Genomic DNA, 18,599 nt, shown 5'->3' with positions numbered 1-18,599 from the left:
ACCAGAAAGTACTCAAAAATCGGTCTCTTCTTGATTCTTTTGTGTTCGCATTAGTATTTCTCTTCGTTTCAGTATATGGAGCTATGTTGGGTCTTTCTCTGCTTTCATTCTGTGCGCATCCACACCAAACAACGTTCCACTTTCACAGTTAATGCATTCCAACTAGGGTGTTGGCCGCAATTGTTAATGAATGACTCAGGGGTTCACTTTGACTTCTAGAATCTATAGTAAGTTATGGGACTAGCATAGACACAGCTCTAAAAAATTCTGACTCAGGTCTTTCCCTGGTTAAAGAGCCTGCTTGTTGACCATAGAGGTACTTTTCAGTCCATTGTTTTCTTTTGGACAAAGTCTTTTAGGAACTCAGCTATTTTCTAGGTTCTCTTATTACTTGCCAGGTGACCGTTCAAGGGCTTCTGTTCTAAGGTCCATTTTTCACCCTAACTTTTGTCACCTTTCACAGATTGGTAGCCAGACTAGATTGCTCTGTCCACTAGTCTGATCTTTGCTGCCCAGGGACTCACACTTCGACTTGAGAGATTTCTGCCCCTTGTTTTACCTAGACCAGGCACTTCCCGAAAACCCATCCCAGATCCTAAAATGTGGTTTGATGGCCCTTTCTCGATTTGACCATAATTTTTAACATCTATGTTGAGATATAATTCACATACTGTACAGTTAACTCACTTGAAGTGTGCAGTTTGATGGTTTTTAGTGTAGTCCCCAAACTGTACAGTTGACCCCACAATTTTAAAACATTTTCATCCCTCCAAAAAGAAATCCTGTATTCATCAGCTGTCAGACTCCTTCCTATTTTTATAGTTTTTATGTTCTAATTTGTCATTCCAGGGAAGATACCCAAATTTTTTTCCTCAAGGCATTGAAGTTTTTGTTTTGGAGTGTTTAAGCATCAGTTTTCTACTTGATATTGTCTTCCTTTCTACATCCAAGTTTACTTCATTTGTAAAGATAGCATACTGAGTCAGGCATTTAAATTTTTCATCCTTTCCTGCATAGATTTGAATGTGATATCGCTCCAAGGAGAACTCCTTATATTGGAACTAACAGTATTCCTACATTTTCTTTCAGACTGTTACCTTAGGCTTTTATTTTACTTATTTTTTTTAAAGACAGCAGCTACAACAGTTTTACCATGAATTCCATTGTTTGGACTGGAAAGGGTTGTTTAAGAAAAAAGATGAAACAGGGCTGATGGGGTGTGGGTGGGGGCATGGGTTAAATGGGTGATGGGCATTAAGGAGGGCAATTTTCAGTTTGAGCACTGGGTGTCATATATCAGAGATGAATCGCTGGGTTCTACTCCTAAAGCTAAGACTACCAGGTATGTTAATGAACTTGAGAATTAGAAAAAAAAAAATAAAGGAAAGATTAATCTTTCCAAATTGAAATTAGTTTTGCGCCAAAGACTAGTTGTTGGGTGACTAGACACATCATGTAACTGTGGTAAGAAAATACTGTTTAAATACTTTAAGCAATTATTTTATATGTTTTCCCCATATTTTATATTTTCCAGGAACTTGTAAGGATACCATACATTTTGAGCTATGATTTTGATTAGCTTAATTTTCTTTCTTGGAGTCCCAAAATTGAAGTTGGGATTGGAAAGGTTGATTTTTATTATAGTAGTTCTGGAAAAATGGATTTTTGTCTCAGGCACAGAGAGTATGATGTAGGTTCGCTTTAGTGTGATAGTGGAAATAAGATGCAGTTTTTGAAGAGCTGGCTATCGTGGAATTACCTCATTTCAAATTGTAGGTGTAACAGTATTTGGATTCAGTTTTTGAGGATCCAGTTAACTCTTGTCCAGAAAAGACCCTTGCTTTTCCACCAAGTACAGGCTTTCTTCTCTTTAGAGAATATGGAGGGCCTCCAATATGTCCCAGGCATTGTGCTAAGCCCTGGAGGTACTCTGCACAAATAAACAGGATCCTGCCATCATGGACATGGGTAGTGGGGGGAAAACCCCAGATGCTAAACAATTGTGTAATTACTAATTGTAGTAAAGGTCCAGATGGGAAAGTATAGAATACTATGATGGCGGGGGGGTGGGGACACCTAATTTAAATTGGCTGTGCGCTGGAGATGGAAGGTACTCTTTTTTATTTTTTAATTTATTTTTGAGAGACAGAGGGTGAGCAAGGGAGGGGTGGAGAGAGTGAGAAGGATACACAGAATCTGAAGCAGGCTCCAGGCTCTGAGCTGTCAGCACAGAGCCCGGCATGGGGCTTGAACTCATGAACCATGAGATCATGACCTGAGTCAAAGTTAACTGCTTAACTGACTGAGCCATCCAGGTGCTCCTGGAAGGTACTCTTAAAGAAGTGCCATTTTAGTTAGGCCCTGGTGGATGAGTAGACATTTACATGGAATTGGTGGGTGGATCTAAGGAAGAGCTGATCCAGGCAGAAAGAACAGCAGTTGAAGAAGATCTGAGGTATTTAAAAGAGCTTGGTACACTTGCCTGACTGAGAAGATCATAACTATTCTTGAGCCATTTGAGAGAATGGGTGTGAGATGGACTGCAGAGAGTGAGGCAGGACTTTGTAAATCATGTTAAGGGTTTTTATTTAGGTGCAGGGAGTTGATAGAATTTAAATTTTAGAAGTATGATTGGCTTTTTTTGTGGAGAGTGGATTTATCTGAGAAGGGGAAGAGGAAGAAGCAGAGTGTTACTTAGGTTATTGCAATATTTAGTCCATGGGGGAGTTGGTGTTGCTCTCCACTAGTGTAGTAGCATGGCAGGTGTGTGTGTGTGTGTGTGTGTGTGTGTGAGAGAGAGAGAGAGAGGGTGGGGGGGTGGCTTTGAGATAAACTTTGGAGTTTTAAATTAGGAGCATCCAGGTTGGTGTTGGTCATAGGCTTTGGAATAAGATGAGCTTATATTTAGTGGGATTATTGCTGTAGAAAGGGTACAACCTTAAAGCTTTGGAAGGAAAATGTTACTGGAATGCCAAACATGGAAGGATTGGGCCATACTTTACAAAAAGTTTATGGGACAGAAAAATGAATTACTTATGAAAATATTTTTTGTGTGTGAATTGTTTTTATTACCCTCTTCGTGGACCTAGTTCCTAATAAAACCGTATATTTGAAATTGGGAGAGACCAAATTGTCTACAATTAGCTACCCCTGAGAGAGCAAAAGCTGAAAGTATGTACGTACTTTTTGGTTAATTGGGAGATTAATATCAGATACTTGTGTGAAGAAAATATTCCTATGAAGTTGATTATTTTGCATATTGTGTAGAGCTAAGTGCAGCAGGTGGATCTTGGATCCTTTGGATTCAAAGAAGTTGTTTTGTTAACTAAAGTTCAGACTGCTTACCTCATTCACCCTCATGTGTCTAATTGGAGAAATGGAAGTAGTTCTTTAGAATCATAAAGAGCTAAAATACAGTTCTGTATACAAATTGGGTAGACTGACAGAAACTTTATGCCATTAGGTTCTAAATTAAAAAAAAACTTAATGTTTATTTTATTTTCAGGATGAGGGGGAGATGAGGGAGCAGGGGAAAGACAGAAGGAGACACAGAATCCAAAATAGGTTCCAGGCTCTGAGCTGTCCACACAGAGCCTGACTTGGGGCTCAAACCCTCCACGAATTGTGAGATCATGACGTGAGCCGAAGTCAGCGCTTAACTGACTGAGCCACCTAGGCACCCCCTAAATTGGGTTTTCAAAATTAAAGGGGGTCCTGGGTGGTGGCTCGGTCAGTTAAGCGTCCGACTTTGGCTCAGGTCATGATCTCAAGCGTGGGTTTGAGCCCCATCCGGCTCCGTGCTGACAGCTGGCTCAGAACCTGCAACCTGTTTCAGATAATTGTATCTCCCTCTTTCTGACCCTCCCCTGCTCGTGCTCTCTCTGACTCTCAGAAAAATAAATAAAAAACATGAAAAAAATTAAAACTTTTCCTAACAAGATACTTGTTTGTTGTATCAATAAAGGTGCTAAAGTTTCTTGTCCTTGTTATTTGCTGTTGTTTATTCTTATATACCTTTTCTCCAGACTTGTATAAATAGATATGGGGGAGTGGGTGTGTTTGAACAAATAGTATCATAATGTGTTTTGTAAATTTTATTTCACATATATTTTAGATTCAATCAGTAGGAATCTACCTTCTTAAATGTATGATTAAAAAGATTATTTTGAGAGAGTGTGTGTGCAAGTGGGGTAGGGGCAGAGAGAGGAGAGAGAGCCCATCCCAAGCAGGCTTTTTGCGCTGCACTGAGCTGGACTTGGGGCTCCATCTTACGACCCCTAGATCATGACCTGAGCTGTAATCAGGAGTTGGACCCTTAACTGACTGACCCATCCAGGCGCCCCTGTCCTTTTATTTCTGTTGGATAGAATTCCAGATGTGGAATTGCTGGGGCATAGAATATACAGTTGACCCTGTATATCAGTGTGGGATTTAAGGGTGCTGACATCTGTGCAGCTGAAAATCTGTGTATAAAAACTTAAGATTCCAATAACTTCACTGCTAGTAGCCTACTGTTGACCAGAAGCCTTATTGATAATATAAACAGTTGAACAAGTAATTTTATGTATGCGTTCTATTTGAAGTAAGCTAGAGAAAAGAAAATGTTATTAAGATCATAAGAAGAATTACATTTATACTGCTTTTTTGTATCAAAAAATCCATGTGTAAGTGGACCTATACACTTCTAACCTGTATTGTTCAAGGGTCAACTGTATGTGCTTAAAGTACTGTCGCCAGGAGACTTGACACAGATGTGAAGGATTAATTTATAACAGGAAGATAAGTGATTTCTCTCACTGGAATTGTGAGAATTATAATGAGTTAAAACTATGCAAAGTGTGGGGCGCCTGGGTGGCTTAGTCGGTTAAGCGTCCGACTTTCGCTTGGGTCATGATCTCGTGGTTCGTGGGTTCGAGCCCCGTGTCGCGCTCTGTGCTGACTGCCAGCTCAGAGCCTGGAGCCTGTTTCAGAGTCTGTGTCTCCCTCTCTCTCTGACCCTCCCCTGCTCACGCTGTCTCTCTCTTTCTCTCTCTCCTAGAAATAAATAAAACATTAAAAAAAAAAAAAAACAAAAAAAAAACTATGCAAAGTGTTTAGGATAAAGCCAGACACGGTAAATATTGCCAGGTATTTTCTAGTATTGCGGTTACTACCTTTTTGTATTTTTTTAATTAATTCTCTTCATTAGTGGATTATATGTTAGAGTAATAAAATGAAACTACTGAAGTTTGCCTTAAGGGTTCATAATTTGCAGCTTTTTTTTTTTAAATGTTTTATTTATTTCTAGGAGAGAGAGAGAGAGACAGCATGAGCAGGGGAGGGTCAGAGAGAGAGGGAGTCACAGACTGAAACAGGCTCCAGGCTCTGAGCTGGCAGTCAGCACAGAGCCCGACGCGGGGCCCAAACCCACGAACCGTGAGATCATGACCTAAGCGAAAGTCGGATGCTTAACCGACTAAGCCACCCAGGCGCCCCATAATTTGCAGCTTTTAATGTGCAAATCTTAATGCCTCAAGAATTTGCTGTGCTAGGAGCTCCTGGGTAGCTCAGTAGGTTAACTGACTCTTGGTCTCTGCTCAGGTCTTGATCTTGCTCAGGTCTTGATCTCGGGCTCATGAGGTTAAGCTCCACTTTGGGCTTCATGCTGTGTGGAGCCTACTTAAAAAAAAAGAAAGAAAAGATGCACTTGGGTAATTCTCAGTTGAGTGTTCAACTTCAGCTCAGGTCATAATCTTGCTCAGGTCATGGTCTCATGTTTGGTGAGTTTGAGACCCGCATCTGGCTCTTTGCTGTCAGCACAGAGACTGCTTTGGATCCTCTGTCCCTCCTCTCTCTGCCCCTTCCCTGTTTGACTTTATCTTTCTTTCTTTCTCTCTCAAAAATAAACTTTAAAAAAAATGAGGAAAATAATTTGCTGTGCTTTGAGAGTGGTGTTATTGTTTTAAGTGTGAGTTGTTTGGTCTGTTTGATGTTAATTTTGCGAGGTACTTTCTAGTTCAGGGCTAAGACAGTAAGGAAAGGATACTCCGATTAATCTTTTCCATGACACTTTTGCTTAAATCTTTTATTTGATAGTCTAAAGACTATTGTGAATTCTTGATAAACTCATTTTCTTATATAGGTTAAGAAAGCAAATTAGACCAACAGCTGTTCTAATATTCCTGAGCAGTTCTACACATTCTTTTAAACATGAAACTGCCTTTTAAGGATCTGTGTTGATTGCAGCTGTTCATAACATCCCATTAGAATGTGCATAAATATTTGGTCAGTAGTATTTTTTACCCAGGAAAGGGAGAATGATGTTATTCTCTGGCCTAAAAAAGATGATTATTTCTAGGTCTTAATGATTAGAACAGAGGAGTCTTGAACTTAATTTGAATTAATTTCCTGTAAAGCAACCTGTAATTAGGAGTGGAGGAAAAGCAATGTCAATCAGGTAGCTGAGTGTCTGTTTTTAGCAGCATTGACTTGGAGTTGTGTGGCATAGAGAGGATGTACAAGATAAAGATTTCTGCTTCCCAGAGATGTAACCATTCTAGGTGGAACTATGAATGAGATAAAGTGGTAATAAATAGCATAAGAGAGTAAGTACAGTTGTGGACAGGTTATTAAGTACAGACTTAAGCTATCAGGCAGAGGAGAGGTTGCATGTGTGGGGGATGGAGTGGAGTGATGAGGAAAGACCAGGATAGGGCTTGAGCACATAGGATTAAAACACATGGGGGAAAGGATTGGGATGGTCTAAGTGAAGGTTTAGAAGTAGGAATAAATTTAAGGGGTTTGGTAAGTAATACAAAAAGCAGGTCTATATGGGATTTGGAGGCTGGTAGTCCTGATTTTGAATCTTGGATGTGATATTTACCAGTTATGTTTTGCGGCACATTAATTAAAATTAGGCCAGTAGTAGTACTTTTCTCCTGCTCTGAGTACCTGGGAAAATCAAGTGTAGAGTGCTTAGTACACTGCCTGGTATGTGAAAGGTGTGGGAGCTTGACCTGCTTGGATGAAGGAGAGCTTCCTGCCATAGATAAAGATTGGGTGCAGGCTGTGTACAAATTTTGGAAGTTCCTGTTGAGTGGGGAGTAGTAGATATGTTTCTTTTTTTAATTTTTTAAAATGTTTATTTCTGAGAGAGAGGAGAGACAGCATGAGCAGGGGGAGGGTCAGAGAGAGAGGGAGATACAGAAGCTGAAACAGGCTCTAGGCTCTGAGCTAGTTGTCAGCACAGAGCCTGATGCGGGGCTTGAACCCACGAACTGTGAGATCATGACCTGAGCAGAAGTCAGAGCCACCCAGGCGCCCCGATATGTTTCTTTTTAATAGCTCGTTCTGTCCTTGTTCCATGTAAAAATCTTGTTGCAATAATTCGGCTCCTGAACGTTTTTCCGATGCTCTGTTGAGGAAAAGCAAACTGAATTTGAGCTTACGTGTTTTTTAGGACCTATTATAATTATTTGAATTCTGTAGGTGTACTTAATTAAATGCTAATAGTTGCCATCCATGGTGGGGATGGTGGTTGTGGAATTACAGTTATTTTCTTTGCCAAACTTTCTTTTTTCTAATTTTGTGCAGTGAGCTTACACCAACTAGAAAGCACTGGACTAGGTTCTAGAACTGGCCCTAATATTTGACTTAGTCTCTTTGGGCTTTCTTCACATTTGAATATTAGGTTACTTTGTGTAAGCTTTTATTTTAAAAATCCTTTGATTTGTGCTGTTTGGTGTATTGAGCCTCACTCTTTTGTTCTTTTTTTTTTTTTAATCATTTTTTTAACATTTGTTATTGAGGGATGGAGACTGAACATGAGCAGAGGAGGAGCAGAGACGGGGAGACCGAGAATCTGAAGCAGGCTCCAGGCTCTGAGCTGTCAGCACAGAGCCCTATGTGGGGCTTAAACTCACAAACCAGGGAGATCATGACCTGAGCTTAAGTCGGACACTTAACTGACTAAGCCATCCAGCTGCCCCACATTTGTTCTGTTTGAATGGAAGTAGGACTTTGTATTCCTCCTGGGTAGATGATTTTGAAGATGGCTGCCTGGTATAGCTTGAGAAGGTGAAGCAGACTTTTATAGCAAACTAGTTTAATGTACTGGTTTCTGATGTAAGCCCTTTAACAGTGGATCAACACATTTAATGTTTGTAATGGGTATAAGGTAGGTTCTGTAACTTTCCCCATTTTATTTTTATATTTTTTCAAATCTGCATTCTAATCTCAGGTTTATTCAACACAGTCCTTTCATCGTACACAATAAAGTATAAACATAACAGTGCCCAAAATGCTACAAGTTAAAAAACTCAAAACAAAATTTACAGTACTAATTGTACAATAAAAACTAAAAAGTACTGTACATACTGCCACAGTAGCTTGCAAAAGACCCCCCCCAGCCCAGTGAAGCACAGCTGCAACAGAGGGGTCCACACAGTGCTGACCCTGTAGAAATGGATCTCAACTTGCTTACCAATTTCAGAGAGAAATGGAGACCTGGGGTGTGTGTGCAGGAGTACATGTAAAAATAGAACCATTTTCGCGAACTAACATGGAGTGTTTGACCCTAGATGTTGGAAGAGACCGGAGAAGGGGAGCAGGGCCAGGCTAGTGGGAAGAGCAGCTGCTCAAAAGTGCGTTCCTTCCTGAGAGAGCCTGCAGACCAGTAAGCAAGAGCATGACCCGGCCACCAGATGAGATCCCTGTCATTTGTGGAAATGAAAATCATACCCCCAGGCTGGGGCCACACTGTTACCCTGCTTGTCCCTGATGGCTTTGCCACTAAATTGACTCAGGAGCTCCTGCAAACTGGAGAGCATCTTTATGGGCACAACCCCAAACCAATAATGTTACTGCATCTGGAAAGGAAATGTCTGCCGTCAGAGGAAATGTCTCAGTTGCTGTCTTTTGGAGCCAGGCCTTGAATGAAGAATTTCTTTCTTTCCTACCAATCCTCCTTTGCTTAGAAAAGTGACAAAACTGAAGTGGATGGGATAGAAGTCAGAAGGCACAGAGGTTCGATGGCCCTATTTATCGGGAGTAGTTGGAACTGGAGCAGCTCCTGTGGCAGCAGCAGTCAGGGGAGTGACATTCCCAGCACACGGGGAAGCCTGTGCCTCAGGGAACTCTTGTCTTTTTATGGGTGCGATTGGTGCCACATGGGGGGTGGTGGCCGCATTCTTCTGGGAGGGCTGAATCACGTGGGGGCTGCCTAGGCCAGGGAGCCAGCAGAGCTGTGCTGATGATCTTCTGGCCATCAGTTTGTCCTCTTTCCAGCACCTTCTAGTTCATCTGGATTCTCAAACTCCATACATAGATGCTTAACCTTTAGGTAGATGGGGGTACATCCTTTCTATGAGCACATCAATCATTTAAATTTTCCCCAGAATTGGAGACTATCTCACTGATGTGGTCCTTTGAGCCCTCTGATGTGCACTTTGGTTGATTTAGGGGGAAGGGCTCCACTTTTTCCGTTCCTTTTCATCTCTTTTGAGTGGTTTGGATTTGAAGCGAGGTCCCCTGCCTTTTGTCATGCCTGTGCCTCAAAGGACTCCATGAGCCAGAGGAACTGCTGGAGCTGGAGATGCAGGGCGTGCTGTACCTTCGCCAGCAGCTAGATGCTGAAGAGTGGCACCTGTGCTGGCGGTAGAGCTGGACCACGACCTGGTGTTGCTGCCGCCAGGGGAAGCATGGAGGCACTGTACCTACCTCTTCCAAGCTTTGTTCCTGTGGCGACTATTCTTGCTGGACTCCTTGGTGGCCTCTTTATCTTTAGAATGATCCTTGGACTTCTTGGCAGAGTGATCTTTGCATTTGGTAGGAGAAGGAGCCGTCTTCTGCCACCCTGACCACCTCCTGCTCTCCTCAGCTGTTAAGGCTGCTGCCTTAATTTTCCCATTTTAGAGATGAGCAGATGGAATTTCAGAGATGTTAAGCAACGGAGACATCATGCAACTAGAAAGGCTGAGAAGAGATTTGGACAGACCCATACTGATTATACGGATTCTAGAGTCTGAGCTTTTTCTACACTTGTATTCAAATCAATAAAGTTGATGGCAAAGTGAAAAACCTAAGGATTTCTTTCTTTAGTGCAATGGGCTTACTATTAAAAAACTTTTTGGAATGTAATTTGTAGTGCTAGGATACTGATGATTTTCTATGATATGCTAAGTAAAATGTGGACTTTCTGCATACTTTGCCAGAGTTATGCTTTGTTTGATGTGTTAGTGCTGTATCATGTGAAGATTGGCATTCCAGTAGAGGCATTTGATTGTTCTGTAAGAGGTTGTAACAGTAGTGTGTGTGTGTGTGTGTGTGTGTGTGTGCGCGCGCGCGCGCGCGCCAAAAGAGCATGAATACAGCTGACTCTTGAACAGTTATAGGGGTTAGGGGGTGACAATCCTTTGCACAGTCGAAAATCTCCTTGTAACTTGACTAACCAAAAACTTAACTATTAATAGTCTACTGTTGGCACCATTACTGATTAAAAAAACAGTCAACACATTTTATGTGTTACATGTATTTTGTATTCTTGGAATAAAGTAAGCTAGAGAAAAGAATGTCAGTAAGAAAATAATGAGGAAGAGAAAATACATTTCCATTACTGTACCATATCACAAAATACCTGTAGTTCAAACCATTGTTTAAGGGTCAACTGTAATTTGAACAGATACCAGCTTTTTATTCAGCTTTTCAAGATGTGCAAAACAATTTTTCTTTTCCTTTAACTTTTTAAAACATTTATTTCTGAAAAAGAGAGATACAGAGCACAAGCTGGGGAGGGGCAGAGAGAGGGAGACACAGAATCCAAAGCAGGCTCCAGGCTCTGAGCTGTCAGCACAGAACCCGATGCGGGGCTCGAACCCACAAACTGTGAGATCATGACGTGTCAAAGTTGGGCACTTAATTGACTGAGCCACCCAGGCACCCCAAAAATTTTAGATCCCTACCTCAAACTACATACAAGAACAAATTCCTGATAAGTCAAATATTTAAAGGTTTGTAAGTTAAATTTCAAAATAAAACCATATATTTACTGTTAAAGCAGATGGAGGTTTTAAAAGTAAGTAAAAACGTTAATTGACTTCAAGTGAGAATATTACCTAGAGCAGCTCTGTATAATAGAACATTCTTTGAGGTGGAAGGTGTTCTATATTGCATTGCCCAAAGTCCAGTAAGTTTTTAAGCTAATTTTGGTAAGTTTTAAGAAATAGAAATAAGATTAAGTTTTACTTGAGGGACAAAGTGGGTGATGTTTTTGGAGAAGGAGTGAGATACATATAGAAGGACCAAGGCATTTCAAGTGGCAGAAGTATTAGCAAAGCAGAAAGATTGGATGACTAACTTGTGTTGGGTCACTGTGCCTTAGATACAGGTGGAAGTTGGGGTTGGGATAGTGAGACATCTTAAGTTAAGGAACCTGGGCTTTATTTGTTGGTTATTTATTTTGTTTGGAAGGTAATCACAAGCAAGACCTCTTCAGAGTTACACAGGTAGAAGAGAACACCTACCCCATAAGGACATATAATGAAGTTGGGAACATTAATGTTTTTTATTGTAAGACTCAGTGTTTGTTTTGAGGAGATGAAGGTTTGAAGAAAGGGCTGCAGGAAACAGTGGAAGACAAATAATATTGCGTGTAATTATGTTGGGATTGAGGTGTTGGTGTGATACACCTTAGAAATTCAGCTCTGGTGGCATTTAGAAAAGCTGTGAGTTTACCATTGTTAGGGTTAGGCTAGAAGGCCTTTTACCAGTGGAGAAGGTGAATAGAGTGGATAAGATTATCTTTAGCATTTTCCTAAAGGGCAATATGGGCTGTGATAGAAGAGATACTTACATGGTTGTGAGGACATTTAAAAAGAAATTTTAGTGATTAGTGTTACATATGCAGAAAAGCTAAGCTTGACCACCTGTATTTCTCGGAGGCTACCTCCACATTGTAGTCGTGCAGTTTTTAGGGTTCAGAGCAAATCTGAGGAGACACCAGGCCATGCCATACTCCTACAGGGCACAGATACCTTCACCTTCTCTGGGAGATTGGTTCACAGGGGTTCTTACCCTGTAGGGTGGAAGAGGCCACTAAGGCACAGAAAGGCCCAGTGTCCTGGCAGATTGCAGAGGGCTAGTAAGTTTAAGTAAAGTAGTTGTCAATATGTCATCTAAATATAGTTGGATTTGGACCAAGGCAGTAGGACTCCAGAGTTTACTTACTCTAAATTGAAAGAACTAGGGGTCTAGGGCAGATACAGAGGGTCAGAGCTAAGGTGTAAGGTATGGAGAAATGATCTAGAGTTTGACTCCATTGCTTTTAAGTTTTGTGACCCTGGATAAGTTTACTTCACCTTTTTGAACTCAGTTTCTTCTGCTATAAAAGAGGGATAAGATGGGGGTGCTCTTGAGAATTTCATGAGTTAATACATATAAATAGGTTGTATACGTAATGTTATTAAAGTTATCTTTTACTAATATATATGAGGACAGAAGTTGTTCTCAAGGTTTATACACTACTTGGTAAGGTTGTAAGCTGTTTGAAAAGACGCATTTTATTGGTAAGAAGGTACATTATTTTGTATTGGGATTTTGAGCCCCAGACTTGAAGAAAAAGAATAGTGGAGATTGGCTGGGCCACCTCTAGGAAGTATGGGGAGACAGATGGTTATCACATCAGATTTGTGCTTCAAAGCCTAAATGACATGACTCCAGATGCCGCCCATTCTCATGGAGAGTTTTACTCACTGGAGGGGTCAAAATCAGATTTACTGTGTGCTTTTACAAATGTGACTTTTTATCTCACACTCAGAAAACCTGCCTGCTCTGGTGATAGAATCCTACCTGGATGTAATGTTGCAGTAAGGTTTGATGCTTAAATGTTTTTTCTTCTAGGGCTTGCATTTCTTTTGGTCCCAAGAATCGTTCAATTGGAGCAGCAGCTAAAAGCCAGGTAGAGTTTTGTTTTTTTCTTAAAATGACTGACTTCTCTCTTTTGTCCATCTTTTCATTCAGCAGTTATTGGAGTGCCCATTACGTGCCTACTATGGTAGTCCCTAGGTGGACAGCTGAGAAAGACAGGCCTGATCTAGTCTCCTGTGCTTGAGTGAAGAGCAAATAGCTTTTTAAAATGATACAAACAGAGTAATCTGTTTAATGTAAGCTACTAGGATGTATTTTGTCTATATCTTGTTTAAGCAAAGCTTACTTATTCCTGTGTATTTTACATGTTTCTTAAAGTCTTTTTGAGTCTTCATCTTACTCCTTCTTAGAGTCATTGTTTGTAGATTTGATCTTGTTAATCAAGGTTCTTAAAAAAGGAAAGCATACTTGTTAGAAGCACACTTGACGTTAGTTTACTTTATGAAACAAGAACCTGACATATTTGTTGGTTTCTGAGTAACTAGAGTGGCAGAACTCCAAGGGTTCTGAGTGAGGGCCTGAGGTGATTATGAAATTATGGAGTTGTGTATTAAACCTTTTTCTGGTTCAGCCTGGAGCACCCTTTTTTTCCAATTTAAAAGCCAGCCCCTGCCTGGCTCAGTTGGAAGACCATGTACCTCTTGATCTTGGGGTCTTGAGTTTGAGTGCCATGTTGAGTTGAATGTAGAAGTTACTAAAAAAATAAATTTAACAACAACAACAAAAAGCCCAAGAAAATGGTGCATAGCCAATTGATTTTAATCACATATAGAACATTGGGTGTTTTATAACCTGATTTTCAAGAAGTTGAAAATATGTTAAGAAGCAGTAGATAGTAAGTAGATAACCAGTTTGAAATGTCTTGCCTTCTAAAATTCCAGTGAGTTCTGTTTTGAAACTTGTTTTCATTATTGAGAATAGTTAACTGTATTCAGCTGCCTGTCTATCTCTAGGATGACATAGTTATTGTGATACTGAGTTTCTGCTTGGCAGCCTACTGCATTTGAAGGAGGGCCTGATTTTGGAGGCCTTGTATTGTTTTGTAAAGGGACTTGTGTCTGCCTTTTAAGTAGCGGGTAGCTGATGAGGAGGAGTGCTGCAATTCTTAAAAATGTAAAAGAAATTTGGAAGTAACACATAGTATCATTATCCACAATCACTTTTAGTATCTTAATGTCTAACCTTTTGTACTTTCTAAGGATTTAAATGATTACTTCACTTTAAAAGTGAGATCATACCATATAGATACTTGTCTTAACCTTCTAAAATAATGTTACCCACTGTATGGATACATCTTTTCGTTTTCCTTTTTTTTTTTTTTAAATCCATCTCCTGTTAGTTGACCATCTAGGCTGTTCTAGTCTTCTCCTGTTATAAATTATACACGGTCATGGTCTTCTTGCATTTATTTTTGTGTACTTAATGTTTTTTCCTAATGTTTTTTTCATTAGAATTTCTGAATCGATATTGCCAAATTGACTCTTGAAAAGTTTGAGTCACAAACTATGGTAATTTTTAAAAATTAAAGGTCATTTAATGTAAATGTTGATTAGAAGTTTAAGAATTGGAGATACTTTTGTACATGTCTTCATGCAGAAGTAATACAAGCTGAGCTTCAGTGCCATCCCTGCCACTGTGGTTTTAATAGGTCCCTTATTCCTCACTTCACATGAGTGTGAGCAGGGGAGGGGCGAAGAAAGAGGATTAGAGAGAATCCCAAGCCATCTCCAAGCTGTCAGCACAAAGCCTGACGTGGGGCTCAATTCCATGAACCGCGAGATCATGACCTGAGCTGAAAGTCAGAGTCAGACTCTTAACTGACCGAGACACCCAGGCATCCCTGAAAAAATTTTTTAAATTTAATTGCTCCTGGTATTTTTACTTTTTTGACTCTGATATTCCTTCCCTTAGGTAATTTCCAATGCAAAGAACACAGTCCAAGGATTTAAAAGATTCCATGGCCGAGCATTCTCTGATCCATTTGTGGAAGCAGAAAAAGCTAACCTTGCGTATGATATTGTGCAGCTGCCCACTGGATTAACGGGTATAAAGGTAAGGTTCTCAAAGTGATGCCTTATGATTACAGTGTTTTATTTTATCAGGTGAGTATATATCTACTATTCTGAGTTCAAGTGTAGTGAAAATGTTAAATGTTTGGGAGAAGCTTTTGCTAGCAAAGACCATTTGGTATTTGGCATTTTTTGAATGACCTGGAATTTGATTGGGAGGGTGGCCCTGTTAATATGGGTTGGATTAATGAGTAGCAATGATTTGAAGTTAGCACTGCCATTACTGCTTGCCTTGTTTACTGATGGAGTGGTCTTTCCAGTGTGATTTTAGTGACTTTCTGGAATACCAAGCAAAGAAATTTACACTAAAAAAATGTATTGTCATACTCTTGACAATAGGACTTAGATTGAAAAGAGGTGTTGTTCTTTTGGGGAAAAGGGAGATTAGTTTTTAATATCTCTTGGACATCCAGAAGACTTTGTGAAGCATACAGTGAGCTGATCATACAAAAGAAGTGAGAGGCTCAGGGCTGGGTAGGGTGGGCACTTTTCTTCTCTCTACTCAGAGGAGGTAAGAGGAATCCAGAAGGGTGGATTGAGCTTTCCAGGCAATTGGGTTTAGCAAGAGGAGATTTGCTGTTTGAGACATCCCAGTTGGAGAAATCAGGATCATGGGAATAGGCTCAAATCCAAGAGATGATGAGGATGGTGAGAAAAACGTAGTCAGTTGTGGTATTTTAGCTGAGAATTAAGTTGAATTTGAAAGTGAAGAATTTTGGGGTGCCTGGGTGGCTCAGTTGGTTAAGCATCCGACTTTGGCTCAGGTTATGATCTCACGGTTTGTGGGTTTGAGCCCCCACATCAGGCTCTGTGCTGATAGCTCAGAGCCTGCTTCGGATTCTGTGTCTCCCTCTCTCTCTGCTCCTCTCCCATTCATGCTCTGTTTCTGTCTCAATAATATATAAACATAAAAAAAAAAAAATTAAAAAAATTGAAGAATTCTGATAACCAAAGAATGATCACTGGGTTTACTTAGGATATCTGTGGCAGTAATCTCAGAATAGTTTGAATGGGCTGGTAATGGATAAATCTGGAGCACAGGGGAGGGAAAAGGGGAAAAAAAAGGAGGTTAGTAAATAGAGAATGCTTATAGTCAAGAAAGAAATAGGGATAGGTATTGGCACATTTAATCATAAACATTGCAAGAGCCAAAGGAGGAGGAGACTAGGGAAAAGACCTGGGGAACAAGTGGATCCAAGTATAAGAGTGGAGGAATTGACTAAATTAAACAAATAGCAGGGAAGAAGCGGCAGTTTAGAAAGAGGCTTATGGGAGGGAGGGCTACTTTCCCACCTTTATCATGCAGTAAAGTGAGACAGTCCTAGATTGTGAACCAGAATAATTAAGGAGTGGGCTGGGGAGTGAAGAGGTAAGGAGGTGGTGGTGTTCAGGTTCACTTGGAGCAGCTGAAAGAAGAGTTCTGTTTTCTAAGTGTGGATTATATTTGGGGAGTATGGGCATGAGGGATGGGGCTTATCCCAGGCAGTCTTTCAGCATTTAAAAGTTGGTAACTCTTATCCAAGTTGCACACTTCTGTGGTGTAGGATATCTTGAAGCTTTATTCATTTATTCTTTAATTCAGAAGTACATATGGGGGTCAGGTCTGTCCTAACTGTTGGCTATAGTAAACAAATCAGACAAAAACTGTGTCCTCCAGTTCGATTGGATCGTAATTTTGAAAATGATCATAAAGTCAACACCGTAAACAAAGTAAAACACACATATTAGTCCAAGTGGCAAGAGTTTCCACCACCAGACCCCTTTATAGAGAGAGGTGCATTATGGATCATGTGATCTATACCAGGTTATGTGTGCACAGGTAATTGTCTTAGGTTTTGTTGGTGGTCACAACATATTGTTTACGTAATGGTACTTATCTGCAAGGGTTCATGTTTGACAAGCATTTTAAAAAGCCAAAAGTGACTTTCAAGTTATTTTTGCTTCCCCAGAGTCTTCAGTTCCCTCTTGACATGATGTTCCATTGATGATGTGATGATGTGTTACACATTGCTCATTTTAAGGCTTTTAGGACATTAGAAACTTTAATAAGCCTAGATCCTTCTGTTGTTTTATCGCAGGTGACATATATGGAGGAAGAGCGAAATTTTACCACAGAGCAAGTGACTGCCATGCTTTTGTCCAAATTGAAGGAGACAGCAGAGGGTGTTCTTAAGAAGCCTGTTGTGGACTGTGTTGTTTCGGTGAGTTTGATCCCTTTGTTTTACTGGAGACTTGAGTGAAGAAGCAGAGAAAAGAAAGTTGTTAATTGCAAATAAAATTGCTTTTTGCCTTAGGTTGTAATTATATTAAGAATTTATCAAACTAGGCTATGTTTTCTTGAGTGTTCTTTTCTTCTCCATAGTTTTTATTCAGGTCTTCTCTATTATTCTTATTTGAAGGCTTCTCTCAAAGCCCACTTCCTCCTGGATTCCTTTTAGCATGTAGCATAGTGCCTGGCACACGATAGCTACTCATTTGTTGAATCCGTTGAATACTCTCAGTTATGTTGTCATTTTCTTCATTTCATTTTGTTTATTTTTGCTGACCCTGTATTTAGAACTAAAGGCAAGACAGCAGTAGATTTGATCTTGTCCTTTCCATATCTCTGTTAAGATGGAAGCCTGGCTCTTTGTAGCTTGTGCTTATAGGACAGTGGAGTCCTTAGGGACTGTTGAATTCGGGTGGATGTATTGGCTTTGCAACTGAATTTCCTTACTCTGCGTTTCTTCTCTTGATATTTTAGCTCTGGAGCCTACTAGGTCTTCATGTTGGTCTGTTGATCCGCAAAGCAGTGACTCTCTTGGGTGGCTGTTTTGTCCTGCAGTCTGTTGTTGGGTAGTCTCCTTGGTTCTTAGCTATCGAGTAGAGTAGAACTGACATTTATCAGGAGGAATTGGATTATTGTTATGGGCCATATTTGGGGGATGCAAAGAATAAACGTGCTACTTCTCTAAGAGCTCAGATTCCGTCCAGGCACTGTGTTTCTTAGATGCTTGCTGCCTTTCCCTAACTGTTGGATTTTCACATTTGTCCCTTTTCCCCCATCTAGTGCACTGACTTTGGTCCTGAATTATGGTCATGGTAGAAGTGAAATTTATGTACCCTGGCAGAATGTCTGGCTTTTCTAGCTTTTGAGATCAAGTTAAAAGGTGATGTATTAAGTCATGTGTTAGGGGTCCTCTAGACTACACTGAGTTTCAGTGACTTACCAGAATTTGTAGAACTTACCATATAGCCATACTCATGCATAGATTTATTACAGTGAAAAGATAACAAAGCCCAGTCAACAAAGGGAAAGGTACATGGGCAGTGTCTGGAGGAAACCAGGTACAACCTTCCAAGAGTCCACTTGCAAGGTACTTGATGCGCTTGATTCTTCCAGCAACATGTTGTGATAACGCGTGAGATACTCAACACCAGGGAAGTTCTGCCTGAGCCTGGGAGTCCAGGATTTCTAACTGGAGGTCAGTCATGTAGGTACCTTGTGCCTAATCCGTACCAAAATTCTAGACTCCCAGAAGGAAAGTAGCTATTTAGCATAAATCATGTTGTACAAGCAGTTTTAGTGTAGCGAGCCACTCCTGTTATTTAGGGAAATTTTTCTTTGAATTTAGTAACCTGTTTATCATT

The 18,599-nt window shown here is 40.3% G+C and overlaps 1 protein-coding gene across 1 annotated transcript in view; it reads left to right on the top strand.

Moving 5' to 3' along the window:
- HSPA4 (heat shock protein family A (Hsp70) member 4) overlaps positions 1–18,599 on the top strand; it is a 47,973-nt gene that overhangs the window by 918 nt on the left and 28,456 nt on the right. Inside the window, exons 2-4 of the mRNA XM_039221373.1 lie at positions 12,874–12,931; positions 14,812–14,952; positions 17,048–17,170. Coding sequence (XP_039077304.1) covers positions 12,874–12,931; positions 14,812–14,952; positions 17,048–17,170 — 322 coding nt within the window. The remainder of the gene's footprint in view (positions 1–12,873; positions 12,932–14,811; positions 14,953–17,047; positions 17,171–18,599) is intronic.

Source organism: Hyaena hyaena, unplaced genomic scaffold, assembly GCF_003009895.1.
Source record: "Hyaena hyaena isolate Hyena2069 unplaced genomic scaffold, ASM300989v1 scaffold_978, whole genome shotgun sequence".
Taxonomy (NCBI): Eukaryota; Metazoa; Chordata; class Mammalia; order Carnivora; family Hyaenidae; genus Hyaena; species Hyaena hyaena.
The sequence above is the reverse complement of the archived record's forward strand: the minus strand, read 5'-3'. Positions and strand labels throughout refer to the sequence as shown.